The 27076-nt window shown below is 40.9% G+C and overlaps 1 protein-coding gene across 3 annotated transcripts in view; it reads right to left on the bottom strand.

Annotated features, from left to right (window-relative positions):
• Nbea (neurobeachin) overlaps positions 1 to 27076 on the bottom strand; it is a 492297-nt gene that overhangs the window by 89415 nt on the left and 375806 nt on the right. For all 3 annotated transcript variants that reach the window (XM_075950839.1, XM_075950838.1, XM_075950840.1), the window contains exons 41-42: positions 3896 to 4013; positions 3531 to 3633 (exon numbers count right to left, since the gene is read on the bottom strand). In XM_075950839.1, coding sequence (XP_075806954.1) covers positions 3531 to 3633; positions 3896 to 4013 — 221 coding nt within the window. The remainder of the gene's footprint in view (positions 1 to 3530; positions 3634 to 3895; positions 4014 to 27076) is intronic.

Genomic DNA, 27076 nt, shown 5'->3' on the forward strand with positions numbered 1-27076 from the left:
AAATGCTTTGTTGTTTAAAATTAACTGTGTGAAGGCTTTAGCTGAAAGTCCTGAGAGCTGACTTAATTTTGCATATAACAATAGAACCAGGTGTCAAGAAAGCAGAGTACAGATATCTGAAGTCTTTGTGGTTCTGTCGGGACACACCAGAGAGCTTCTCCTTGGAAGAGCAAGGTATCACTCTTCCTTCTGACAATTCTCTAAGGCTCATCCTCCACAGCAGACACCTGCAGCCTAAGGGAGTGGGAAGTAGACGTGTGAACATCTACTTTCCCTATCTATGGACTCTATCTGTGGGTATGTGCACAAGTGTACACAAGTACATGCTACAGTACACATTCACAGCCTAAGAAGTGCCTTTACTTTGTCTCTGTACTTTACTTTTGAACGCCCCTACAAAGATATGGTATCCCATCGTCTGGTATGTGAGAACATCACTCATCTTGCTTAGTAGCATTCATTCTTTTAACTCCTGTATACTGGGTTCTTTCCAGATGGTAGGGACCTTATTATTGCCCAGCTTGTAGGTAGCAGGTCTAGGCCTACATGGAATTCTCCTTGCCTGTTTTGCTACTTCTAAGACTACAAGTCTCAGAAACATGCAAACTGAGCCTGTAAGAATACTGCTAGGAAAGTAAGAATGAGTGGAGACTTTAAGGCGAAAACAAGACAAGAGACCAAAGGGGTGGCTTTATCAAGTGACAGAAAAGGCAAATCTATTGAGTATTTATTTTTCTACCCCTAAAAGTAATCTTTCATAAGTCAAACAGAATTGATATCCATAATCGGTGAGGCAGATAGTAGGAGAGCTGCTGTTTGTTTTGAATGAATCACATCCAGACAGGTTCAAAAGCACCACAGGAAATCATACACGCCCCTCCTGAATCACAGTCAGCGAGGAAGACGCTAGGGGGAAGAAGCTCACACTTACCCAGGAGAAAGACAGACCTATTTGTGTGTTAACATTTATTCCTGGAAAAACTTCTTGAACTGGTGATTAAATGTACAGTCTGTGGCACTCGGGAAGGAAGCAGTGACTACTGTGAGTCAACTTAGGGACAATCAATGAGAACAAGCCTTACAAACCTCTCTCATTGTTTTTGATAGAGTAAATGCATTTTTCTTTGACTTGAATGGTTTATACATGCTTCATTATCTACTAATGTCTTGGCTTAATCTTGTCATTCTCCTCACGAACATGATGAGCATGCACACACATGCCCATGAATTGCTCTTGTACTGGAAGCTCACAGAGAACAGGTCCGACAGAAAGCAAGGGAGCCCTAGAGAAGAGCACTTAGCATTTTTGCAATTATGCACTGAGCTTTAGCTGCAAGTTGAAAGATTCATAAAACACAATGCCTATCTTCAGAATGTCTGGTATCTATTTAGGAAAGCAGGCAGAGATTGGCTTTTCCTCACAGGACTGTCCTGTGAGGGACTTAACAGTTTGTAGTGCATAGTGCTGTCTCTAGGCAGAGCACACCTCCACCAGCCTGTGGATATAATCCTCCTACTACTCAGGGAGGAGGTGGCAAGGAATCAAAGGTATGTTTTCCAAAAACCCTAGAATGCAGAGGATCCTTGAGCCAAGTCAGCAAACACTCCAGCTATTTTAGAGGTGTAAGATGATCTCTTCTAGCCAAAGGAATTCATGATAAAGAATCTCAGAAACTTCTGAGAAATATGTTCCCTCTTAAAATACAAACATGTAAAGAGAAATCAGCTGTGTTTTCTCTCCACTAATGCTGTGAAGATGGGGTATCTGAGGCAGTCAGAGTCATTTTGTGACCATAAAACCAATCCAGTTTGCTGATGTCACTGAATATCTGAACCAGGATCAGCAACAGCAGTGTCTTAACTTTGGAGTCTTTTTGTTATACACACACACACAAAGGGTGAAGAGAGAGAGAGAGAGAGAGAGAGAGAGAGAGAGAGAGAGAGAGGGAGAGGGAGAGGGAGAGGGAGAGGGAGAGGGAGAGGGAGAGGGAGAGGGAGAGGGAGAGGGAGAGGGAGAGGGAGAGGGAGAGGGAGAGGGAGAGGGAGAGGGAGAGAGAGAGAGAGAGAGAGAGAGAGAGAGAGAGAGAGAGAGACTACTTTTATTCGGGTACATTCATAAACCCAAGCATAGATGATATACATAATTAGTAACTGTTTTCTGCTTAGATTAGTAACTTATTTTTAGATTAGTAATGTTTAATAAAATAAAGTTTTGAATAGTTCTTCAAAAATACTAAGGTGAAGGATTTAGGTAAAAGCTAAACTATAGGGCTGGAGAGATGGCTCAGCAGTTAAGAGCATTGCCTGCTATTCCAGAGGTCCTGAGTTCAATTCCCAGCAACCACATGGTGGCTCACAACCATCTGTAATGAGGTCTGGTGCCCTCTTCTGGCCTGTAGGCATATACACAGAATATTGTATACATAATAAATAAATAAATATTAAAAAAGCTAAACTATACCATAATGAATAGTTTCCAAGATTATTTTATTACCCTAATAAACAACCATTTATATCTAGTATTTATAAAGCCATAATTTATATGCTATTCCAATGTACTTAATCACAAACACCACTAGAGGCTTTTGGTACACTAGTACTCTATGGCTTTAATTAGAAAGATTTCTTCTTTCTTCTTTTCTTTTCCTTCTTTTCTTCCTCCTTCTTCTCTTCCTCCTCCTCCTCCTTTGCTTTTTGTTTTGTTTTTCGAGATACGGTTTCTCAGTGTACCTGTCCTGAAACTCACTCTGTAGACCAGGTTGGCCTTGGACTCACAGAGATCTACCTTCCTCTGCCTCCCAGGTGCTGGGATTAAAGGCATGTGCCCACCACCTAGCAAAAAAAATGTCTTCCTTGGGGGCTGGAGATGGTTCAATGGTTAAGAGCACTGGCTGCTCTTCCAGAGGTTCTCAGTTCAATTCCCAGCAACCACATGGTGGCTCACAACCATCTTTAATAAGATCTGGCGCCCTCTTCTGGCGTGCGGGCACACATGGAGGCAGAATGTTGTATACATAAAAAAAGAACATGCAATTCTTCTTCTTCTTCTTCTTCTTCTTCTTCTTCTTCTTCTTCTTCTTCTTCTTCTTCTTCTTCTTCTTCTTCTTCTTCTTCTTCTTCTTTCCTCCTCCTCCTCCTCCTCCTCCTCCTCCTCTTCTCTCCTCCTCCTCTTCTCTCCTCCTCCTCTTCTCTCCTCCTCCTCTTCTCTCCTCCTCCTCCTCCTCCTCCTCCTCCTCCTCCTCCTCCTCCTCCTCCTCCTCCTCCTCTTCCTCTTCTTCTTCTTCTTCTTCTTCTTCTTCTTCTTCTTCTTCTTCTTCAAAAAAGTCTTCCTTATAGGTTAACTATGACTGTAATGACTGCAGACAAAGGGGACGTTTTAGTAAGTTTACCCTAGCCATTCTCTACTTCTCAGTGCAGCGGTTTCCATCATCTCCTTCCCTATAAATAACTTCAGAGAAAGAAAGGTCCTTGGTCTTAGAAATTACTATATATAAACAAACCATGGATAATGTGTAACATGATATAATTACCTGGCTTGTGGCAAACCATAGCTGGTCCCCACTCCAACCCGAGGCAAGCTGTAGACAACTTTTTTAACTGTTGCTTGGTCAGGAAAATTAAACATCACAGAGGCTGCGGTAGAAAAAAAGAAGGTGCTTTAGCAAACCACAAGAGAGCTGCCCACTGAACGAATACTGTGGCTTATCTGAAATGGCAAAGCGTTTTCACAGGAGTCTTCTCTACAGCTTTGTCCACAGGACACCAAAATGAACATCTTCAGATATACTTTGCTTTGGTGGTAGCACACAAGATACAGACAACAACTAAACACTACTTTACATGCAAATGGGCAATATCAAGTGAGTACATTGTTCAGGCTCCTTCAGAGACTTACTTCTGTTTGCCATGAACACTTCCAAGGCTGTGTTCTGCAGAAGGTAGCGTCTCGAAAACACGGCTCGGATCTCACTGAACATCCATTTTCCATGAAGTCCCTCAGTGTATGCAAGAACCTAAGAGAAATGGGTTAAAAGGACAGTAACCAATAAAGAACTTAAGACTTGGAGAACACTTTACATAAAGTGCCATATAAAATCCTAAAATCTTCTGTTTTCATGATATATCATGGTATTGTCAATCATCACAATTTCCACCTTTCAAAACTCTCCTGACTCAAGAGGAAACAAAAGAGTAAGAATAATTATATACTGAAAATGACCCTGTGGCTTAAACAGAAATTATCCTGTCTGTGACACACACTGTTGCTACTACCAAATATTCCTTTCTTTCACTTTCTCCCTTACTTCATGGAAGCCAGTTACCACTGCGTTTACTTTTTCCTGACTGGTCTGAACAAGACTTTTCCAGTAATAGGTGAGATAGCAGATGTTCTTAAGTCTGTATGCTACATGTTATACGCTGTAACTGTTCAATTTCTCCCTAGTAACCTGTCAGCAGTCACAGACTGAAGATCTATAACTGAGGGTAAAGACTGTGTATCAATACAACTTTATTTACAGTTAAGTGACTGAATTTGGAATAAGAATGGAATTTGGCTTGAGCCATGTCAAGGGTAACTATAACATTATTCCGTTTTCCCAAATTGCCTTGAAACTCTGGTAGGACATGTGACCTAGTGCTGGCTAATGAGAGCAGGGCTAATGGCACCTGAGGATGCTTTAGAAATGCTGATGAGTCACAGGACTTTCTCCTGCTCTTCTTAGATGAACAGAGATGTAACAGCTGACATCATAGCAGCTTGGGAGAACCATGAGGAACGCCAAGGAGGTGCACAGGATGGCCCCACATTGGGCTGTTGGAACATGCAGAACATCCCACAGAAACCCAGTATCTAGACTGCCTACTCCACAGCACAAATCAGTTCACAGCTGATGGTGCTACATTTGCGGCGTATGCAAAGCACAGTCTGTTTGAAGCACCAGTGCTGCTAACATCTGAACTTTTCCCTTGCATCTGTACCGGCACTTATATTGCTAAAAGTAGAGAGTAGTTCTTAAGTTTCATATACATTAGGCTTCTGTTGCTCTGAAAGTAAGCTATGAAGGTTTTTCACGGATCTTTTAAAAAACTAAGGCTGTTTTACAGAGAAACACTGTCTTGAAAAAACAAACAACAACAACAAAACAAAACCAAAAACAAACACACAGAAAAACCCAAAACCAACCAACCAAACAAAAAAAACCCAAATGCAAAATAAGTGTTTCTAATTCTGGTGGGTTTGTGTGTGTGTGTGTGTGTGTGTGTGTGTGTGTATGTGTGTGTACACACATGTTCCTGTGAGTATATATGGGAATACACGTACGTGTAAAGGTGATAGACATCAATGTTATCCTCAACTGCTCTTCACCTTACTCTTCTTTCTCTCTTTCTTTTCAAAAGTATTTTGTGTGTATGAGGATTTGCTTGCATATATGTTTGTGTACCACCATAGCATGCCTGGTGCCTGTCAGTGTCAGAAGAAGCAGTCAAATCACTTGAAGCTGGAGTTATAGACTGTTGTGAGCCACCATGTAGGTGCTGCAAATCTAACCCAAGTCCTCTGTAAGAGAGGTCAGTGCTCTTAACTGCTGAGCCATCTCTCAGTCTCTCCACCTTACATTTTGAGGCAGGGTTTCTCACTGAATCTGGAGCTTATCAATTCAGCTAATCTGATTGAACAGCAAGGTGATCCTCCTGTCTCCTACTGATTTAGCATTATGACTGTGGCAACATACCACCATGACCAGTTGTTTTTTTTTTTCTTCCTTATGCGGTTGCTATGAGGAGCCAAAGTTAGGATCTTGTGCTTGTGTGACAAGTACTTTATGATTGAGAGCTCTCCAGGCCCCCATTTCTAATTCTTAACTCAGTTTGAGTCTTCCTAAGGCCAGAAGGTCTTCAGAGGTTATTACATGTATTTAAGTCCTGAGACATTCAGAATCAGCCAGACTCTTGCTAAATCTTGGTTCTGCCATTTGCTAGCTTTCGGTCTTAGAAAAATTACCTGACTGCATCTGCCTTTTGTCTTCTGAAAAGTGGTGACAATACTACCCACTGCTGGTTAGTTTAAGGACCAGCAAATATAGAGTAGAGGGCCAGCTCTATGAAGTTGTTCTTACCACATGACAACTCCTCTCCGCTTCTAAATGCAAAACTTTCCATGCATTTTACAAAAACGGTTACTATGGTGACTCACTGCACTTCATATTTACATATTCTCAGGTAACTATAATCAGTTGCTGTTCTGAATTTCATACACTAGTATGTTTTTTTCAGAATAAAGTAATGGAAAGAATACAAGATTACTAACATCTTCTGCATTTGTGAAGTGACAAATATCTTAAGACAAATAGTTGAAAAATATCTGCATATAGTTATTTCACCAAGAAAAAATAATTAAGACCATTGAAATTCAGTCAAATGAGTAAAGCATGGTAATTTCTTGTGAACCTGTGCTGGGTGCTCATGTTAAAATCAGTATGCTATATTAGTGTGTGTGAGTGTACATTGTGTACATGCAGACACAGGTATGTTTACACGCATGTCTGTCTGCAGAAACTGCTGTGTCAAGTAGGTAACTGGGAAAACAAGGTGGCCTGATTCTGTGGGTGTCCCATGTGAACTTACAAGTTCTGTCAGTAGGAATTTACCAGTCTCTCGAGTCTACCTTAACCCTCCACTACTTGCTCTATTAAAATGAATCTGTGCCCTTTAAATCTGTTCCCTCTGCTGGCTTGCATGATGACAAAGCCTATCAGAAGCACCAGAAGCCACAGAAGGCTTGCTTCCTGTGCTGCACTCCTTCAGTAGGACCTGCTCTCAGTGCCCGACACTGAGGTACCCAACAGTCAACTGCCCCCACCGCACACGAGTCCCTAGGGACTTCTGACCCCAGCAGTTCTAGAGCAGCGTCTCTGGTGAGGACACACCAAGGACAGCTTTACCAACTCCTTGGAAAGAAATTAAAAAAAAATGCTAGAGGACAGTGGTCCAGCAGAACTGCTGTGTGGTTGGCATTCAGGAAGCTCCAGCATGGCAGAAGGGCCTTATCCTAGGCTTCTAAGGCAGCCCAAGATACTCCTCTGCTTATATACAAAATCCCTATAGTTCTTAGAGTTTCTTTAGTTCTTATTAGCCATTCCCTTGCTGCTCTTCTTGTTTTAATTATAATTATTTATACTGCACTTCAGCCACGTAAACTGCTGTGTGGTTTCTCTCCCCTGCATGAATTCAAAAGATTCCAAAGGCAGTGGGAAGGTCATAGTGTAAGACACTAGACAACACTGGGGAATTGTGTGGGGAAAAAGAAGGCTGTGCACCCGTGGTGGAGTGGTCAGATGGGATATTACTGGGGCATGTGATGAGGAGTTTAATCTATCGGTGTGCATTTCAGAAATGTAAAGGAAGATCAATTGATTATAAATGATCTTCCTTTACAGCATGTTTCTATAAAAGTCTGGGCGCCAAGCCCAGGTCTGAAATATGAACTGATACAATAAAGCTGTCTGTGTTTTATTTATACCTTTACTAGTTACATAATGTTATCTAACTTTTAGGATCTTTGATAGCAGTGCTTTAACTTGCTTTTCTTGTAGTTCAAGATATTCTTTGACAACATTCAAGTATTTTTATCAAAAGTTGAGGTTTGTGGTTTTGTTTTCTTTAACTCCGCTTTTCCGTATCCTCTGGCTATGTTTCCCTGCTTCTGCAAACTAGTTAGTTCTGCAAACATTACAGAATCTAATCCAGAACTACTAACTACCTCATTTGGTTTCATTTTCTGAAAGCTGAATAAACATGTATTTTATTACATTCCATAGGTCATAAACATGAACAGTGAAGGATCTTGATCCCAAAGCTTTTTTTTTTTTAAATTTCATCAGAGATACTGTATTAGTAGGCAGATACTGATTTTGGGAACTACCAGCACCACCATCACCACCACCACCACCACCACCAACAACAACAACAACAAAATCTCCTAATTACTGACTGTTGGAACCAAAAATAACATGTCTTTTTCTTTTTTTTAAATTGTTTTTTATTGAGCTATATATTTTTCTCTGCTCCCCTTCCTTCCTCTCCCCTCCTCTCCTACCTTCTCCCATGGTCCCCATGCTCCCAATTTACTCAGTAGTTGATCCCAAATCTTATGGAATCTTGTCATCTTTAAAAATGGCCACTAACTATTTTTAGTCAAGTGCCTGTTATACAAAAATAAAGACTATGCTAGCCTGTTCCCTAAGGTCATCCTCATTCACCTGTGAGTTGAAGCACACAGGAAGCAGGATGAAACACCAGCTTGTAAACCACCTTCCCAAAATGTATGCTTAACACACATTATCAGGTGATCATGTTGAAGAAAAATAGTGCTGATGTGCATTCATCTGTATCAGGCATGGGCAGCACTGTCAGAAGCATGAATGGAGCTGTCAAATCAGTTTTGTCTTATATTTTCCTTCAGAGACAGCTAATACTGTGCAAACTAAAAGTTCTTGTTTAGTGATAGCCTTGACGATCTCAGGTCACCTAACACATACATTAGGATGAGCAGCACATATACTTTCTCTCGGGATATGGAAAACACAAGTTATATGTCAAGCAGTAGCTGCTGTTTAGAACAACTAAATGCCACAGAGGTTGGATGTATCCTTGTCAGTGCTTATGAGGTGGTCATGTTTTATGGACATTTCCAGTTCCAACAGCTTAATTAAAGAGTTTATAATTCAATATTAAGTTACATGTCCCAATTACTTTTATAATTCCATGTAAATTACGAATGGCTCAGAATTGTAGCAAATATATTCAAGACAGAATAGTTCTAAAGAAATCTCAGGTTTCTGTTCACACATGAATATACACACCTTTTTCTTTTCTTATTGCTTTATAAATAATACCATTCAAAATTTCCACTTCCTCCCCTCCTCCCACTTCCCTACTCAATATACACACTTTTTTCACATCTGCCTGCTGACCTGGGAAGACTCCCCACCTGGAAGAAAAGCAGAAATGGAGAAGGAAGGAGCTACCTACCCAATCACTGTTGGTATGACACACTTTCTAACTTCTCATGCCTACTCCTGGTGATGCTATTTCCTCACCAAAATCGAGGAGAAATAAGAGATTGGGGTTCTTTCTATTTTATTTTTACATAACCAGTCTCTTGCTAAAAATACAAAGAGGTAACTTTCCTGATATAAGATCTGTTGAGGGTGAAGGACTTTGAAACACAGGACATGGGGGCTGGAGAGATGGCTCAGAGATTAAGAGCATTGCCTGCTCTTCCAAAGGTCCTGAGTTCAATTCCCAGCAACCACATGGTGGCTCACAACCATCTGTAATGGGGTCTGGTGCCCTCTTCTGGCCTTCAGGCATACACACAGACAGAATATTGTATACATAATAAATAAATATTTTAAAAAAAGAAACACAAGACATGGAAGACAATGATGGAGAGATGAGGAGTGGGCACTGATGGTGAATTTAAAAATCCTTTCATAAGTCAAATGTTTTCCCAATTGGTTATTTTCTTTTTAAAAATATTTATTTATTTATTTATTTATTCATTCATTCATTCATTCATTCATTTATTTATTATGTATACAACATTTTGTCTGTGTGTATGTCTGCAGGCCAAAAGAGGGCACCAGACCCCATTACAGATGGTTGTGAGCCACCATGTGGTTGCTGGGAATTGAACTCAGAACCTTTGGGAGAGCAGGCAATGCTCTTAACCACTGAGCCATCTCTCCAGCCCCCAATTGTTTATTTTCAAAACAAATTGGATCTATTTGGATTGTCAACTTAAAGATACTTACAAGTTAATTTTGATGATAGATCACTAGGTGCTTTTTAGCATACAGCATGTATAAACATTGAGCAACATTTGAGAATGAAATTTGACAACTTCTCTATGTATGCAAACACGATTTTCAACACATCTTTTTGTTTTGTTTTGTTTTTATTCAATGTTATTTTAATGGTTGCCTAAATACCTTAGTCAGATTTTGTGTTATATATAATGAAATTCAACTTGGAATATAAATTATTAAAGCATATTTTCTACCAAGAATCCAACAAAAATAATATATATGCCAGTATATGTGGTGATATTTTGTTTGTGCTATAACAAATAAAGCTTGCCTGAGGATCAGAGTGTGGAGTTAGCCACTAGTTTGCCATAGAGGTCAGGCAATAATGGCACACACCTTTAATCCCAGCACTCTGGAGGCAGAGGCAATCAGATCTCTGTGAGTTCAAGGCCACGCTGGGCTATGGGAGATAGATCCAGTCTAAAAGAGAAACAGAGCCAGGTGGTGACGGCTCACACTTTTAATCCCAGTACAGGAAGGGATATGGTTGGGTGGAAAAGGAATATAAGACTGGAGAATGCAGGAGCTCAAGGCATTCAGTCTGAGGACAGGATACCCCCTTTTCAGTCTGAGGATTTCGTAGAGGTAAGAACTTTAGTGGCTGGTTCCTTTATTTCTCTGATCTTTCAGCATTTACCCCAATATCTGATTCTGGGTTTTAATTATTAAGACCAATTAGAATTTGTGCTACAAGTATATATATCTTTTTTCCTTTTTAAAAATTGAAAATAGATTCTTCTTTCACACAAAGCATCCCGATCAGTTTTCCCTCCCTCCACTCCTCCCAGGAGTGTCCTGGCATGTACTGTGAGAAGGAGAGGTAAAGATTAGAATAGTAAAGGGTGGGTGGGGGCAAGATCACAAGGTTAGATCAGGAATCATGTGGAGTTTGGGCCCTGTTCTGAGAACACTGACATGCCACTTGAGGATTTTATACAAGGATCCCAGATGTTTAAATCAGCACTTTACAAATCATTTCTGTGGCTACAGTGAAGAAGAGATTTTAACAGGAAAACAGGGAGGCTGCTCCAATAATATACACAAACTGTAAGTCATAATTACTTTAAAAAATTATGAACTCATTCAAAAGAGTGTCATTAGAGTTCTTTGCAGCATCATACATTGTGGCAAGTACTTTTAAACTGATCTATTTATTACCTGCATCCTTACAAAGCCTCCACAGGGCACCTTGATCGCTTTGTTGAGTAAAACATTTAGCAGTTTAATTTACAAATGAACAGAGCTGTAACTGGAGTCCTCCAAGTCTACTCCACACTCTCTAAAGTGTGGCCTCAGAGGGATGTTGATGAAGCTGATATGTTTCTGTCGTAATCGTGAATGTCCCCGTGTATAAAGACTGTGTCTTTTGACTGTGTTTCCTAATTTCCTCAAAGTTGACACACTCTAAAATCTTACATTTTTCTCTTTGCTGTTAATTTTGAAAGGATTAGGGACTGGAAAGAAAATAACTCAACAAACAGTAGTTTGTCTGAGCCGGGTGTGGTGGCACATGCCTTTGATTGCAGCATTGGGGAGGCAGAAGCAGGAAAACCTCTGAGTTCAAGGCCAGCCTGGTCTACAATGCAAGTTCTAGGACAGCCAGGGATATACAGTGAAACCCTGTCTTCAAAACAAAACAAAACAAAACAACAACAACAACAAAAGATAATAGTCTGTAGAAACTGGAATGTTAACTTTCCTTGCAACATTCTATGCTGAGACAACATTTCAATGGTTACATTTATAAGTCCTTTACTTTTAGACACATTTTCTTCAAATTTCAGTTCTGAGATAGCATGCTTTCTTTGAACCAATGTGGTCAAACTGCTATTTGTATACTATAAATTGTCAGCAAAGATATTTAGCCTTTTGAAATGTACCAGATGAGATGTTAGGATAATTATTGTTAAAGCTAAACTGGTCAATGCTTACCAAGCTGACAGAAAAGAGAACTGCTTTTGCTGGGGATCTAATTATGCTATGAGAGAACTCTTCCACATATGAAAACGTCTTTCTATGACGTATTTAAATACACAATGTCTAATGGAGTAGGAAATATTAACATTTTTAAAATTAAAGACCCAAGCATCTACTTCCTGGTTAGCATATGCTTATATGAACTTGCAGGAAACTTGCACAAAATAGAAGCTCAATGTCTTTACAACTCTGATCCACAGAGTTAAACATTAAAAACACTGTACCAAACACTTCATCAACACCCAGCAGTGCTTCTGTGATGCACACAGTACACACAACGTGGCAGTTACAGTTACTAACAGTGCTGTGAATTCCCACATTTATCCACCCTATGCCTTCTGCCCAGCTTCTAAGTCAACCGTTCTGAATACTTTTCAGGTCCCCATGTGCCATGTTCCGTCACACTCCAGTGCCTCTGCACATAATATTTCTGCTGCCTGCCAATCCCTCACTGTTGTGTTCTGCTCATCAACTGCCATTAATGATTAAGCTCAGAGACCCTACTACTTCTTCAGAGCCCTGCACCCACCCCTTCATAACAAAGCAAACCGCTATGACTGTTGGCTTACTTGGTATGTCTTGCACACCTGTGACTCTATGGCTGGCCAAAGACAGGAATTTTCAGTGTATCTCATTATTTACTGGTCATACTGAGAACAGGAGCCACCCTGTTCTCACACAACACACACACACACACACACACACACACACACACACACACACACACTCTCTATTTAAAATCATGGACGATCTGTATTTAATAGTACATATCTTCAGAAAAGTAACTTTCAGCAATTTTTATCAGATTTATTCATTTTATTTTATGTATGGGTGTTTTGTTTACAAACATTTTTGGGCATCATGTGTGCTGGGTATCTGTGGAAGTCAAAAGAGTGCACTAGATCCCCTGGAACTGGAGTTATGGATGTTTGTAAACCACTATGTAAATACTGGAAATTAAACCTGGACCATTTGAAAGATGATCATCTTAATAGCTATGCCATTTATACAGCTCCCCAAAGGTTCTTGATAAATATGGCCTTTTTAATTTTAAACCAGTCATTAATGGTTTGAGCTAGGTATGGTGGCTATAATTTCAGTGCTTGAGAGACAAGAGTAGGAACTCACAGGATGACTGTAACTCCTAAGCTAGCCTGAGCTGCATAGGGAGATTCTTAAATAAACAAAGAACTGGGTTGGGGATTTAGGGCAGTGATAGAGGACTTGACTAATACCCTAAAGGCCTGAGTATGATGCCTTGCAATAGTGAAAAGAAACAAATACACAAGCGAGAATCCAAAGGCCCTAGACTGATTCCAAGTTTATTAGGACTGCATTGGGCAGGACTCCTTTTTAAGAAGTTGTGATGGCTATTCTTGGTTGACATCTTGACTACATCTGGAAGTAAATAAGGCCCAAGTGGCTGGGTACAACTGTGAGGGATTTTTCTTAATTAGATCATTTAAAGTGGTAAGACGCACTTTTAATCTGGCTCTTTTGAAATGGGAAGATCACCTTTAATCTGGGTCACACCTTCTAGTGGTAGCCTGTATAAAGGATACAGAAAAAGAAAGCATTTGCTCTCTGCCTACTTGCTCTCACTGGAAAATCCATTTGTTCACTGGTATTACGGCCTACTTCTTCGGGATTCTAATGTATACTGAAGACCAGGTGAGACATCCAGCCTCATGGACTGAACAACTACTGAACCTTCTATTGGTAGACAGCTATTGTTGGACTAGCTGGATCACAGCCTGTAAACCATTCTAAGTTTCAGAAGTTCCTTTTTACTGGGTTTACACAGCAGCAAACCCATGATTCTAGCCACAGTAGAATGAACTGGAATGGACAGTTTATATAAAGGCAGTTATCTCAACAGGAAACTTTGGATTGATGGCTGTGAAAACCCTGCCCACCAGAGTCACACTATCATGAGTGTTGGCTGTCTGACCCAATCAGATAATCTCTCTTGACAATCTGAATGTGAGATATTCAAACACCCACACAGGAGAATGGGAAGGAGCCAAAAGCAGCAAGAAGACAGTCAGCAGGAGCCACAGAGCAGCTGGCGTTCTGAAAAGCAGAAGCCAAGACAGATGAGATGGGTCTCGGTTCATGCATCCTGTCTCCGGCTCTGGGTGCATCTGGTGCCACTTAGCCCTCCTGGCTCTGGCCACACCGGCTTGTTTTCAGTCTTCAACATGCCAGGCTGCTTCCTATGATAGCCAGAAAACATTATCCTCCCTCCTGGAAGCATTTTCCCTCCTCTTTGCCTAGTTCACTTCTCATTTACCTGTTCTATTTTTTTAGCTGACCTCTCTGGCTACTTATAATTTCTACTACATGATCTCAAAGCACTATACACAAGTTCTCTCCACAGCATGCACCCAAAGGTAATCTTGTGAACCAATTACACATGAATGATTGTCTTTTGAAGTAGTAATTAGCAGATGAAAGCTGCTTTAATAAACGTTGAGTTTAGAGTTTGTGAAATTTTTTGCTCAAGAAACCCTGACTCCTAAGCCTTGACAATACATATAAAGGGTTCCCAAGAGAATTCTGTCTCTTACCACCAGTGCTACTCTGGCTCCCCTCTCCTGGCAAGAGTAGCTGCAGTTGAGACCAACCTGGAGACAGGGAACATGCATCATTTACAGAGAGTTCTTTAGTTTCACTTTCTCATAATGGTTGGCTAAAATAATTCTTTTGCTGAGACAGGAGATCTCTATGGAACCCCAATCAGACTTGAACTCATGATCCTTATACCCCAGGCTACCAAGGGATGGAATTACATGCATACATCACCACAGTCGACTACTTTTTACTTTTTATTTATTTGGATGTCATGCTACAGGTAAAAACTTGGGCTTTGGAGGATGACAGATCACCAACAGTTTCTCCTCATACAGCATGAGAGTGCCGTGGTGCTAAACCAGTAACACAGGTGTCCCAGCAAGCAGGGTGGCACAGTGGGGTACTCCATGCCCTGCTGAGGAGGGAACTCAAAGGTCATGCACATCAGAACCTCAGGGACAGTAAAGTAAACAACCTGGAAGTACATCTTGGTAAAGTCACTGAGAAACTGGAGGTGCTACAGCTACCTGTGACCCCAGAGGTGAGGTAAGTGGTGTGCTCTGCCCTCGTTAGACTTAGATTATGGCACGCATAAATACTGTGAGAAAGTAGACATTAGCTATCGCCATCACTCAGCTACTACCCTTAAAGGCAGGTGTCTCTGCAAAGGAAATGTGTCAATAACAAAAACAATGACCCTATCCACATTTAGAACCACTGCCAGTAACTAAAATAAAACAAATTAAAGTTGCATCTCCATTGATATGAACAAGCTTTGTCTATAGCATTGTTTTCCTCCCACACAGTGTTATTTCTATGTCTTACTCAGACCCCATTCTTCCGTAGACTACCTTCCTTCTGTATGGACTAGCATGCAGCACACAGCAAGGGTTCCCCATTTGCAGCTCCATGGCACACCCATGCATGTATGCTTCTCCAGAATGTCTGCCTGCTTTAGAAGATAAATCAAAATGCGTAGTAGAGACAGCCACATCATGAATTCATTTATGAAGAATGAGGCCCATCTGGCACAGAATCCTGTGTAGTAAGTACACATGTGTTAGTACATTTAACTAATGATATTTTCATTAAGGTTGTGCCAGAATTTGGGGTAAAAAAAAAATCATTGACTTTTATGTCACAGCAGAATGATTCTTATTGGGTAGGGGGATACATTCTAAATGAATTGAAATAATGCTACTGCAATTTAGGTGGGCGTACCATAGAGAAATGACAAAGTTGGTATGAGAAAGGAAGATACAGGTATATGTCTACAAGTATTATACATTACAATATAGTGACCTCTACAGCACTGAACTATATATGTGGGTGATCACTACACTGTTTATAAATTACCTATGGACACTCAGCCAGTAAAGGGTGGCCTGAACCAACAACCTACAGGTACTACAGGACACACTACTCTTGGCCGATAAAACACACTCCACCTCGAATTAACAGGAAGACCCCCACAGATATACAACTCCTTCACAAACACCACAGGCTTGCTAACACTGAGCTTGCTGAGCAGAAAACCACTGTGGCTCGCCTTCCTGGGGAGGGCGAATGGTACTACACACATGAAACCCTGGGGGGATCTACCAAAATCTAAAATACACGGACAAGTGCTGTGACCCAGAAGTTTCCAATCTTGCCCTGAGAGTAAGTTAACTAAGTACCTAATGGAGTATATGGTGGTGTGCAGTGAAGCTGGGGCTTTTTTCTTTTTTAGAGAAAAGGAGCACAAAGTTACAAAAATTCCAAACTAGTGCATGTTTACTCATAAGGAGCAAACTCACAGAGGATGCAGAAAACAGCGTCTCTTCTTCTGGACCCACCTAGGCGAGTTTGCAAGCTCACGCCAGCCCACAGTTCTTGGCACCCTCAGCTCTTACCAGGCCCTTGTGACTGGGGCTGCCAAGCTTACCATGTGTCTACCTCTTGCACTGCAGGAGTCTGTGAGGATCCACAGACTCAAACTGACCCCTAGGCATCATCATAATTTTACCTAACTCCTCACTCACTGCGTTACACTGATCTCTCTTAGTAATAAAGACGACAGGTCGGGGATGTTATCACTAGGTAACAATTCCTTTCTATTCTTTGCAGTGTTCTGTTTCGTTCTTGTTTACTTTAATTTACAGTGTGAGCTTATGCCATTTTTAGGATTACTGAGAGTTATGTTTTAAAATATTTTAGAATTCACTGAATGTACATGAAAGGTGCCTATTTTCCTCCCTATTTTAAAAAAAGAACTACTAGTCTCTCTACTAAGGACTGATAACCCTGTGAGAATCTATAGCTGGCTCTCTCCTGATGAGGAAAAGATAGTTTAATACACTGTGAAATAAGATCCCTTACCTCTGATAAATGCCCAAGGATCTAGGCACTGAAGGGTAGCACAACAGAAAATCGATGTTCAAGAAAAATTACACTTCCTTCAACTTTTTAGCTCCTAGATTGGCTCTCACACAGCAATATTAAAAAGGAAGTTTAATATATGATAGCTGACAATTCCACGCTAATCCCTGCTGTGCTTCCCTTTTTTTCCTGAACTGCAAAAGCAAAGGCCAGGGGATGAGTCTCAGGACTGCTACAAGCCTTCAACCCTAATCGAATGGGTGTAAAAACATATATAAAAAGATGAAAGTGCTCTGCTTTACATATGGCAAAACACATCAGGGAGACTCTGAAAACAGGAGTGAGACGTTCCATAGGGGCAGGTTAGGTCTGATGCTAATGCCGGCTTAAGATGGTGACAGTCTGGAGCGGGGAGTCTGGCCAGGCTGCTTTAATTTCTCCCTGGAATAGCTCTGGCCCAACCTTCTGCAACACATCAAAGTCTCTGGAGCTCAATTAAAATTGGATTATATTGAAATGCTCCATCTATGGGAGCTGTGTGTTCACTAACACTTTTCTCTCAGTAATACTCCAGATGACAGTTGCCCATCCCAATTTACACAGTTGTCATAGAGACAGGGAGGAGAGCAGTGGAGAAGCAACACAAAGGAAAGGTAAAGCCCGGGGTTTCTGCAAATGAAGAGCTTCCTGTGTTTCCTGAACCCCATTTATTACACCAGTGACAGCATCCGAGACACAACATTATTACACTCTGTATCTGTGCATGACGTGGAAACAAAGACAGCTGATCCTGGCTCTGGAATTAGGAGCTGTGGTGGAGGTTTTCAGCGTACTAAGAATCGCCCTCAGATGTCCCTGCAGCCAAGGGAGAGAGGGGGACTGGCAAAGCTAGGAAGTGTCAATATCTACTTTTTAATTACAGGTATGACCCACACATGAAGAATAATCTTTGGGATAAGATCTCTTTCTTTTCCAAAGCTGCCATTTAAAAAGGTTAAATGTCGGGCGAAGACAGTAAATTATGACTGCCATGCTCCTATGTTTTAAATACAAACTGGATTTGGTCAAATCAGTGAACAGTAACGGGGGCCATCAATGACAGAAATAGATTTCCAAATTTGGATGTGAGATTTATTTCTGATTTTAATGAGTGGGTATTCTATAATCTTTGCTAATTTCTCTTCTGGCATTAAAAACCTATCAGCCCAGGAAGGACACTGTCAGCTTCCTCAAAGCCTAGATGAAGACAGCTCAAGTGCCTGGCAGTTCTAAAGAGTGGTTACTCGGCAGTGTAGATGGCTAGTAACATTCTGTGTTTTCATTTAGGCAGAATGTTCCTGGCTCTGTGAAAACTCTAACCTTTCTTGTAATTGGCTTATTGCACTTATTAGGGCTGTTCTCCTCCCACTGTGTAGGACACCACGAAAACAGACTAGCTAATTACTATTTTATGGATTAGTACACTATTTTGGTGTGTTGGATCCTCCAAAACTACGGTTCTTTTTCTCTTGGGAAGATGTGTTAGGACTGTGTAGTAGCAACAAGGCAGAAACCACAAGTGCAGGCCAAAGGGGAAGGAAGCAAAGATGTGTCAGAAAATCTAAAAACCACACAAATCAAAATTTGTCAAAACAAGCTTTGGTTTAAACCAACAAGAAGGGCCCTACAGCTTGGGCCCTGACAAAGCACAGGTTTATTTATTTATTTATTTATTAGCCCAGCTGTAGAAAACACCATCTAATGAACCTATCTGGGGCGGCTGTCCCCATCCTGTCAGGCATGTCAGGAAATGACAAGCACAGGGGACAGGCCGCCGCCAGTCATAGACAGGCCTGCCAGCTGGAGAGTTCAGCCCCAATCTAATCACACCACCAGAAAATAACTTTCACGCTTTCAGCTTGACAGGATGGACTTGAGGAAAAAAACTAGGTTTGGAAACAATGCTTTCTGTTTCAATTACACTCAGTTTTGCACAGTAATTAAAAATGCCTAATAACAGGCCCAATGTATGTTGCTTTATAATAATGCAAAAAAATAAGTTGCATCATAGAAAAAAAGGATAAAAGGGTCACTTTGAGAATATGGGCACAGAGAAAACGAAGGGCAAACCATCTCTGTCTCTTTCAGCAACAAGCCACGTCATGTTGGGAATTCAACTCTGTTTCCAATTCAGTTTATTGATACTCAAATTGTTTATCTTTAAAACCAAGCTTGCAAGGATGACCAGCAGCAGGGCTGGTTTCATTCCTGTCTGAGCATCAACACACACGACTAGAGTAAGGAGGTAAAACTAGCATTTACACGCAACTGTGATAAATGCTCTGCCTTTGGAGCTGTTGGGAAAGTGTCATTATGAACAAATGCATCCACAGAGGGCACAACAAGCTGGACTGTGCTTACAAGGGCTTGGAGAGATCTCATTTGCACTAGACAACATGCCATTTCAGTGTCCTGTAGACATAGTATGGATCTATTACATTCACGTGCAAGTATTCAAAGTTGTCCATAACTTTGTGTGTGCTCACATATACGCAAATGTAATAAAGCGTGTCCCAGAAAATTTAGTGTTTTCATTGACAAAACCATTTCCTACAGGGTAACTACTGGCATTATTATTAAAGACTTAAGAGCCAAATACAATGTTCCATGTATGTCTGTGCTGTGTTATAAGACATTATTAACACTCGGGAATGAAACACATTTTATTCTGGTTATGAAAAATAGATTCCCATTCACAACTTCAATGCACCTCAAAAGCAAACACTAAATCAAACATTATTATTTGCTTTACAGTCGTGAAATGTCACCAGTGCAAACATGGAGTTGTCATGCATTAACTTACTCACAAACTCTATCACCTCAGTCTAGTGTTTAATCACTTTCTATCTATAGAATGGTGGGAACCGAGTCAGCCTCAGAGGGCTGCTGTGGTTTAGGCGGTGGGTCCAGAGGTGAATCAACAATTCAAAGTCAGGTTTACCAAGCAACACTTACCCCAGATGGTAAGTAGGGTGATAAGTGCTTTTAACTGAACCAATAACAATTGTTACCACATGCAAATCAGTATGTAGAGAGGAGGGAACTAAGACTGAAAATGTCCCAAAGATCTAGCTGAGCTTCCTGAACATGAACACAGGAGGGCTGGGACTCAGGACTGCTGTACTGAGGTGATGAAGGTGAACATTTCGTATTTCCTTATACCAAGTGTTTCCAATATATGATGATTTTATTCAAGCGTCAGTGTATAATTTTGTCATTAGCTTGCTCAGTGTGGCTTTTCTGCGGCATTATTTAATTCATTTCAGTCATGTTGGAGCATGGAGAGCTCTGACCTACTGACCTCAATTTTCACTTAAAGAAACAAATATCCTTTTTGCAAACTAAGACAATTTTTCTCTTGTCAACCTTGTTTTAAAGTATTAACCTTATTCCCGATATGGTAAATATCCATGTTTGTCATTGAAATCTGCTAGGCACAGCAGCTTTAATCAAGTTATGAAATTGCTTCTGGTCTTACTTTATCCATTTGGAGAAATGATTAAAATAAACATGCCGAGTGAATGAGCTCACGCTGGGGACACATGATGTGTTTTGGTTTTGTTTGCCATCCACTAACTCTTAGAAGGAAACAAAAGGCAAACAGGCTGTTTACATCTTCTCTTGGCGACAGACTCCAGATTTCTGGAAGACCATATAACTGTCCTGCCCTGGGGTTATCACAGACTGAGCAGATGGCTCAGTGGGTAGTGTGTTTGCTGCACGAGCATACAGACCTGAGTTTGGATTCCCAGTACCCACACAAAGCCAAGCACAGTAGCACATGTCTAACTGAGGGGATATAGATGGTAGATTGCTGAGGCTTACTGGGTAGCCAGTTTAGCCAACCAAGGAGCTTCAGGTCGTCTCAAAACATAAGGTGAAGAAGCAGGGCACTGTTAGCACACACCTTTAATTTCAACACAGGGATACAGAGGCAGGTGGGTCTCTGTGAGCTTGAGGCCAGCCTGATCTACAAAGTGAATTCCAGGACAGCCAGGGCTACACAGATAAACCCTGTCTCGAAAAACCAAACAACTAACAAACAGAAACATAGGGTGGAGAGCAATAGAGGAAGACAGAAGAACTGACTCCAGCCTCCACACAGGTGCATGTGCACACAGGGTATGAACTATAAAGCACAGATATATGCACACAAATAGACAAAGTCATTGTAATGGATTATTCCTGAATTCAAGAGAAATGGAAAGTTGGATATCAATATTAAATTGAGTAAGACCATATTGAATAATGCACCCTTAAAATAATGTGGACTATTAAGAAAAAGACAGAGCAGAACCATGGTTAGACACCATTTGTAGCCACAATATTTTATTCTTCAAAAACAGCCAAAAGCAAATGTGGAAAACTTTTGTGTTATGCTCAAGTTGAATAGTTGATGATATGACATTGCTTATTTTAGCCCAGCTTTCTTCCTATCCATATTCAGTCACTATATGGCAAATGAGGTGGTGATTTTTATTCCTATTTTACAGGAAGGAAGAAAAGCTAGGTGATGTTCATTTGCCTCATCAAGGTTACAGAAACTATAAAAGCTAAAAAGCTGAGACTGAACGATAAGAGGCCCAGCCTAAACACCCTTGTTTTTCCAAAGTATACACATTGAAACCCACCTCCCATGAGGATAGTGTTAAGAGATGGAGCCTTTGGGTGGTGACTGAGCAAGTCAGGGAAGCCCATGTTCGAGAAGAAAATTCTACTCCATAGAAAAGAGGTTTGAGGATCTTACTTACCCTCCCTCCAAATATGGGGGCCACAGCAGGAGGCATGGTGTAGACAGTAGAGAGCAGCCTTCACCAGGCACAGCAGGAGGCATGGTGTAGACAGTAGAGAGCAGCCTTCACCAGGCACAGCAGGAGGCATGGTGTAGACAGTAGAGAGCAGCCTTCACCAGGCACTTTGACTTTGGCTCTCTACACTGGACAACTAAGCAATGAATTCTGCTCGCAAGCTTGTTAGACATATCCAGACAAATGTGACAACTCTACCTTAGGCTTCATACAAAGAATATCTGCCCGTAAACGTGGGCAAACTTTATGTTAATTATTTATTCTTCAAAAATTCCATGCAATTTACTAACTTTTCCAAGTTTCATTAAGTTCTTAGAACCAGTTACAATGAAATTTTCATTAAAGAGCTCATGAAAAATCTCCCCAACATTTCAACATCACAGCATTTTTCCGGGACCTTAACAACTTTAGAGGTCCTTGCCATGACATTACTATCGCCAGCTTTTCCTTAAAGTTTTACAGGAATACATTCAGATAAGCAGATGAATTGGCTGGCCTTCAAATTCATTTCAAAATATAGTGTTTGCTCCTGATCTCTGCAGTCATTTAATGGACATCTCAATAAACAGCTTGCTGATATACAAGGCACTATGGCAAATTACATATTTTAAGCAACTGTATTTAATAGGCTTAGGTGCTAGGTAAAAACACAGGTACTTATGGGAGCAGAGGCAGATGAACAAGAAGGAGGAGTGCTGAGGACTCTCAATTTCCTTTCCTTGATCAGACCACACTGTTTAGAGATGAGCTGACCCAATGAACCCATACAAAGGATTTTCTCTCTTCTGAGTATACAGCACAGCTCTTCCTTGTGAGGTCCCTGTTGGATGGGCAATGAGATGCACAGTCAGGCTTCCTAGGGTCCCAAAGAAAGATGATGGCACCAAAGACACATTAGCTATTGGATTCATCTAGAGTCATGGCACTCTCTGAGGCATGAAAATAGCAAGACAGTTTAAAGAGATAGTTGCCATGTCTACGTAAAGAGTGATGAAAGTAGGATGCTATCACAAACTCTTAGTTTCAAATATTCAAACCATAATAAAAATGTATCACAGACTAAATAATAAAATCAAAAGGAGCATATTAAAGAACACAATAAAGAAGAAAATGTAGCTAAAGGCATTATAAAATTAATGTAAATATTAGTTCTGTGCAAAGACTGACAATGCTAAAAGTAGAGCCAGAGCAATGATGGAAAAGAACTCAGGTTCCCAGGCCAATGTGCTACCTAATGACGTAACGAGGCTCTTTGAAATGTAAAACTAAAATCAAATTCCCTGAGAAACTTACAATACAGTATTATTTCTGCCCAAAGGAAAGCACCTGTTCTACACAGTAATTCTCTGTGAATTCTCTTGTCCCTGATGGCTTCTCTCCTAAATGCATGCCAGCCCATGGTATCTCAATCCAGCAAGGTCTAGCCATACAGCTTTTGAGTTGCACACCCACGGTGCGGTGCCCAATTCAGCTAAACTTCTAATGAAGCAAGCCCAAAACTTAGCCTTATTATTATTTAGAAAAGTCAACCCAAGTACAGGGTGGGTCTGGCAGAAATGGTTACAAATTCTGTACTCAGAGGGATCTAAAATGCTGAAGGCTTGTTCTAGAAGAATGAGAGTAGCAATACCTTCCCACAAGGAGAACCCTGAAAGCTTGTGCAGTCATTTTTTCTGTAGGAAGAAAGCAGACATGGTGAGAAATGAATGAAAGGCATTTCCCTCAACGGAAGTTTCCCTGCCAGGAAAACATTTGCCAGAAAAGTTGGCTTCACAAATAAACTATGAGTTGGACAAGGTCTCTAACTGGAGCAACGCAAGTACTTTGAAACTTCCTATGGAGTTACTAGAGAATGAGCGGAGAGGTACTAGAAGGTTGTGGTCTTTCCCTCTACGAGGTCAAGAAAGAAAGTTGAGGCAATGGTAATATATAATGTCATTAGAAAAGAGAGATGAAGAATTGATTAATAGAGCTGCTGAGAAAGAGAGAGAGTGGACAGAGTGGGAGACATTCCTGGTAATTTCTACGGCAAGTGTCTCGGGTCTCATAACCCTGGGTAATTTAACCTGCCCCTAACGAGGCACCATCACTGGGTGCATCTTCCATTCTCAGTCTCCACAGTCAGTTACTGTGTAAGGATGCTTATTCCTAGTGCTCAGGCAAGCAGTATCTCAACCTTATTAGCAGGGGCACAAACATGGTCACCTCACCTATAATCCAGCCTGATGCACCTTCCTTACTGAGCTAAGTAGTATGCCTGTTGACTGTACTGATGGAATAGTTGGCACCGTAGGCACAACTGCCACCTAAGCAGTTTCAGGCTGATTACTCCTACCAGTTTGTTTTTCTTATTGTAGTGCACACCTACTGGGCGTGCTGTGACCTGGATGCTGAATGCAGCAAAGCTCATACTGTGGCTTAGTGTCCACTTCTAGGGTGGTGTGGTCTAGTGAAAGGTGATGGGGTGACTGTGTCATGAACAGTACCCTGCAGGGGCTGGCAGTGGTCTCTGTCAGTGTTGTCTCATGGGAATAGGGAGTGTATCAGTTCACAGACAGCATGTGGTGAGGAGCAAGCCTGACCCTTCCCTGCTGTCTTGCTTCCTTGCTGCTAGCACTCACTTCCAATTCCACCTTTCTGTCTAAATAAGTAAGTGTAAAAAATTAAAAATAAAGGTGTCCTCTCAACAAGATGTCTTACAGTGCCCCTTCTCATGCTCCTGCTTGATATGGACAACTGGGATCACGGGCTGGTGCTCAGGGAAGAGCAACAGCTTGCACTCACTCTGCTGACCATTTGCATATGAAAGCTGCTTCATTCCTTTCATGGCGCAGCAGGGTAAGCCTTCTACCTGCTCATTCCTGACCACTAATACTTCCTCCGTCTCTAACCTTTGGCAAACGGGTCAAAAAGGAGTCACAGTCAAGACTGACTGCAGGGGAGTCTCTCTTTTGCTAGGAAAAAGATGAGTGGAGCTGCATAGTGCTACACAAAGGCAGGGACTCCAGCGCCCAGAGCTTCTGGTCCACCTCTGCTCCTCTCATTTTACTGCATCTGTGATCTGGAGAAAATTCCTTTGCCTCTGTTTCTACATTTCTGAAATGGAGAGTTTTTTCTTTTCTTTTTTCTTTTTTGGTTTCTCAAGACAGAATTTCTCTGTGTAGCTCTGTCCTGGAACTCACTTTGTAGACCAGGCTGGTCTTGAACTCAGAGATTCACTTGCTTCTGCCTCCTGAGTGCTGGGATTAAAGGTGGGTGCTACATCCCTGACCCTTCTGAAATGGAGGCTTTAAAATGCATATATTTTATGGTTGCTATAATGATATGTATATCATTACACACACACACACACACACACACACACACACACACACACACACACACACACGATATGGCTTGGAGGGTAAAGGTACTTATGACCAAGCTTGTCAATCTGAATTTGATTCCGTGAACCCACAAGGAAGAGGAGAGAACTGAGTCCAATAAGTTATTTTCTGACCTCCATATAAACAAGGGCAAAAAACCCAATAAATTTTAAGATAATTGATAGCTCTAAGTATATAGTAACATATCCTATATTCTTATCCTTTATCCCCATATCTCATAAACATGAAAGAATTGTTGGTATGTTTAATAAATGTGACACAAAAAGACAGGTCTTTCTAATGAAGCAGCAGACTTCACTGAGTCATAGGACAGGTAGACAGAAATAGGACAGATGTAAAAAGACAATATGTGTTGACTGCATATGTAAGATAGAATCTAGACACAAGTGCAGGGCTAGCCAGTGTGATAGCACGAAGTGGCCAAGCGGGTAGTGTCTACTCGCAATAATAATATTTAGGCATGGAAACAGAAAGGAGAGTGAAAGGTCCAAACAAATAACAACATTATGAAAAAAAACAAAAAATAAAACCAAACCAAACCAAAAAAACTCAAAGCTACAAAATAGCCTATGAACTTTGGAGCCAAGAAAACATAGGTTTAAATTAACTACACTTCCTGTTGTGAGCTCAGACAAATGAGACCTGTCTCTGAATTTTAGATTCCTCCTTTATGAATTCGTGATGCTGCTATTCCAAGGGCTGAGTGCAGAGTGTTAACCACCTACAAAAGCTAGTAGTCTCTTTCCCCTCACACCACATCAAACCCCAGGGTGCTTCTTTAGTGAAGAGAGTTTCCAGATAATTAAAAACACATATGCAAACAATCATGACATAAAACATAAAATCATGGCATGAATGTAAATTAAAAGTATGTTGGATGAGGTATCTGGCTATGGTTTTATTCTTAGAAGCATCACTCAGTGAAATTTCTTGGAAAAGCCATTTTATCTTTGATTCCATAGTTTATTATTTCTACAACTTAAATAGGAATCCTCTCTTCTCTGAAGCTGACTGCTAAGGATTAAGTATGGTAAATTATATAGGAAGATAATTTGCACATTAGTCCATAAAAAGGCGGTCTAGGGCTGGTATGTTGCTCAGTGGTAGACAGAGTGCTTGGCCGAGAGGCCCTAGGTTCAATCCACAGCACCAAAACCAAAACACAGCTACAACAAAACAAACAAAAACCCAAACAAAAGACTACTGCTGGCCTACTTGCCGTTACTTAAAAGCCACATAAATCATAAATGGGACACATACTTAGAACACAATCTAAAAACTGATGACCAATTTTACTTTATCTTTTATGATCTTAGGAGAGTCAAATATTGTTACAGATTTTGAAATACTTTATAAACTAACTTGAATTTCCAAATTTAAAAGAGCATTTCTGACAAAGCACTGAAAATGCATTTTGAAAGTGTTTAATTTCTGAGTGCAGAAGCATGACTAACAGTGAACGGTGGCACACAGACGCAGAGAAACATGCTTAGCCAGATTTTTGTGTTGCCTTCTGAACATTTAAATGTTTTTTGTTTTGTTTTCAGACAGAAAGAGAGGTGACTAAAAAGCACCTTGTCAGCCTCTGCTCCCCCCCCCCCTCTTACAGCCAGCCACATCAAGTGCAGCTCTGGGCACCTTTTCTCTGGTCTGGAATTTCAGGAGCAGGGAGCACAAAGGAGCTGATGAGCAATGAACGCTTCGGCCTTCCTCAATTAATCTTGTCTCTCTACCTTTGCTTTTGCTTTCCCACTACATGAAGGTAATAATGACACCCTCATCCATTATCCTTTTATCCCTGTTATTCTCGTGAAATTGCTTAATAATATGTTACAGATTCGTCTCCACTCACATAATTCTTCCTGTCATTTGCAGTATATCATCCTGCAAACACACAGCCCACTCTCACTGGCCGCTCTTTGAAGATTATTGTCAGTGACATCTTCAGGATGCGTTTGGAATCTGGAGCATCATTTGTGTTGCAATGGGGAATTACGCTGACTTATCTGTCATTGCCAAAAGCACAACAAGCGAGTCAGTGTTAATGCAAAGGTAACAC

The sequence above is a fragment of the Microtus pennsylvanicus genome, chromosome 16 (genome assembly GCF_037038515.1).
Source record: "Microtus pennsylvanicus isolate mMicPen1 chromosome 16, mMicPen1.hap1, whole genome shotgun sequence".
NCBI classification, from domain to species: domain Eukaryota; kingdom Metazoa; phylum Chordata; class Mammalia; order Rodentia; family Cricetidae; genus Microtus; species Microtus pennsylvanicus.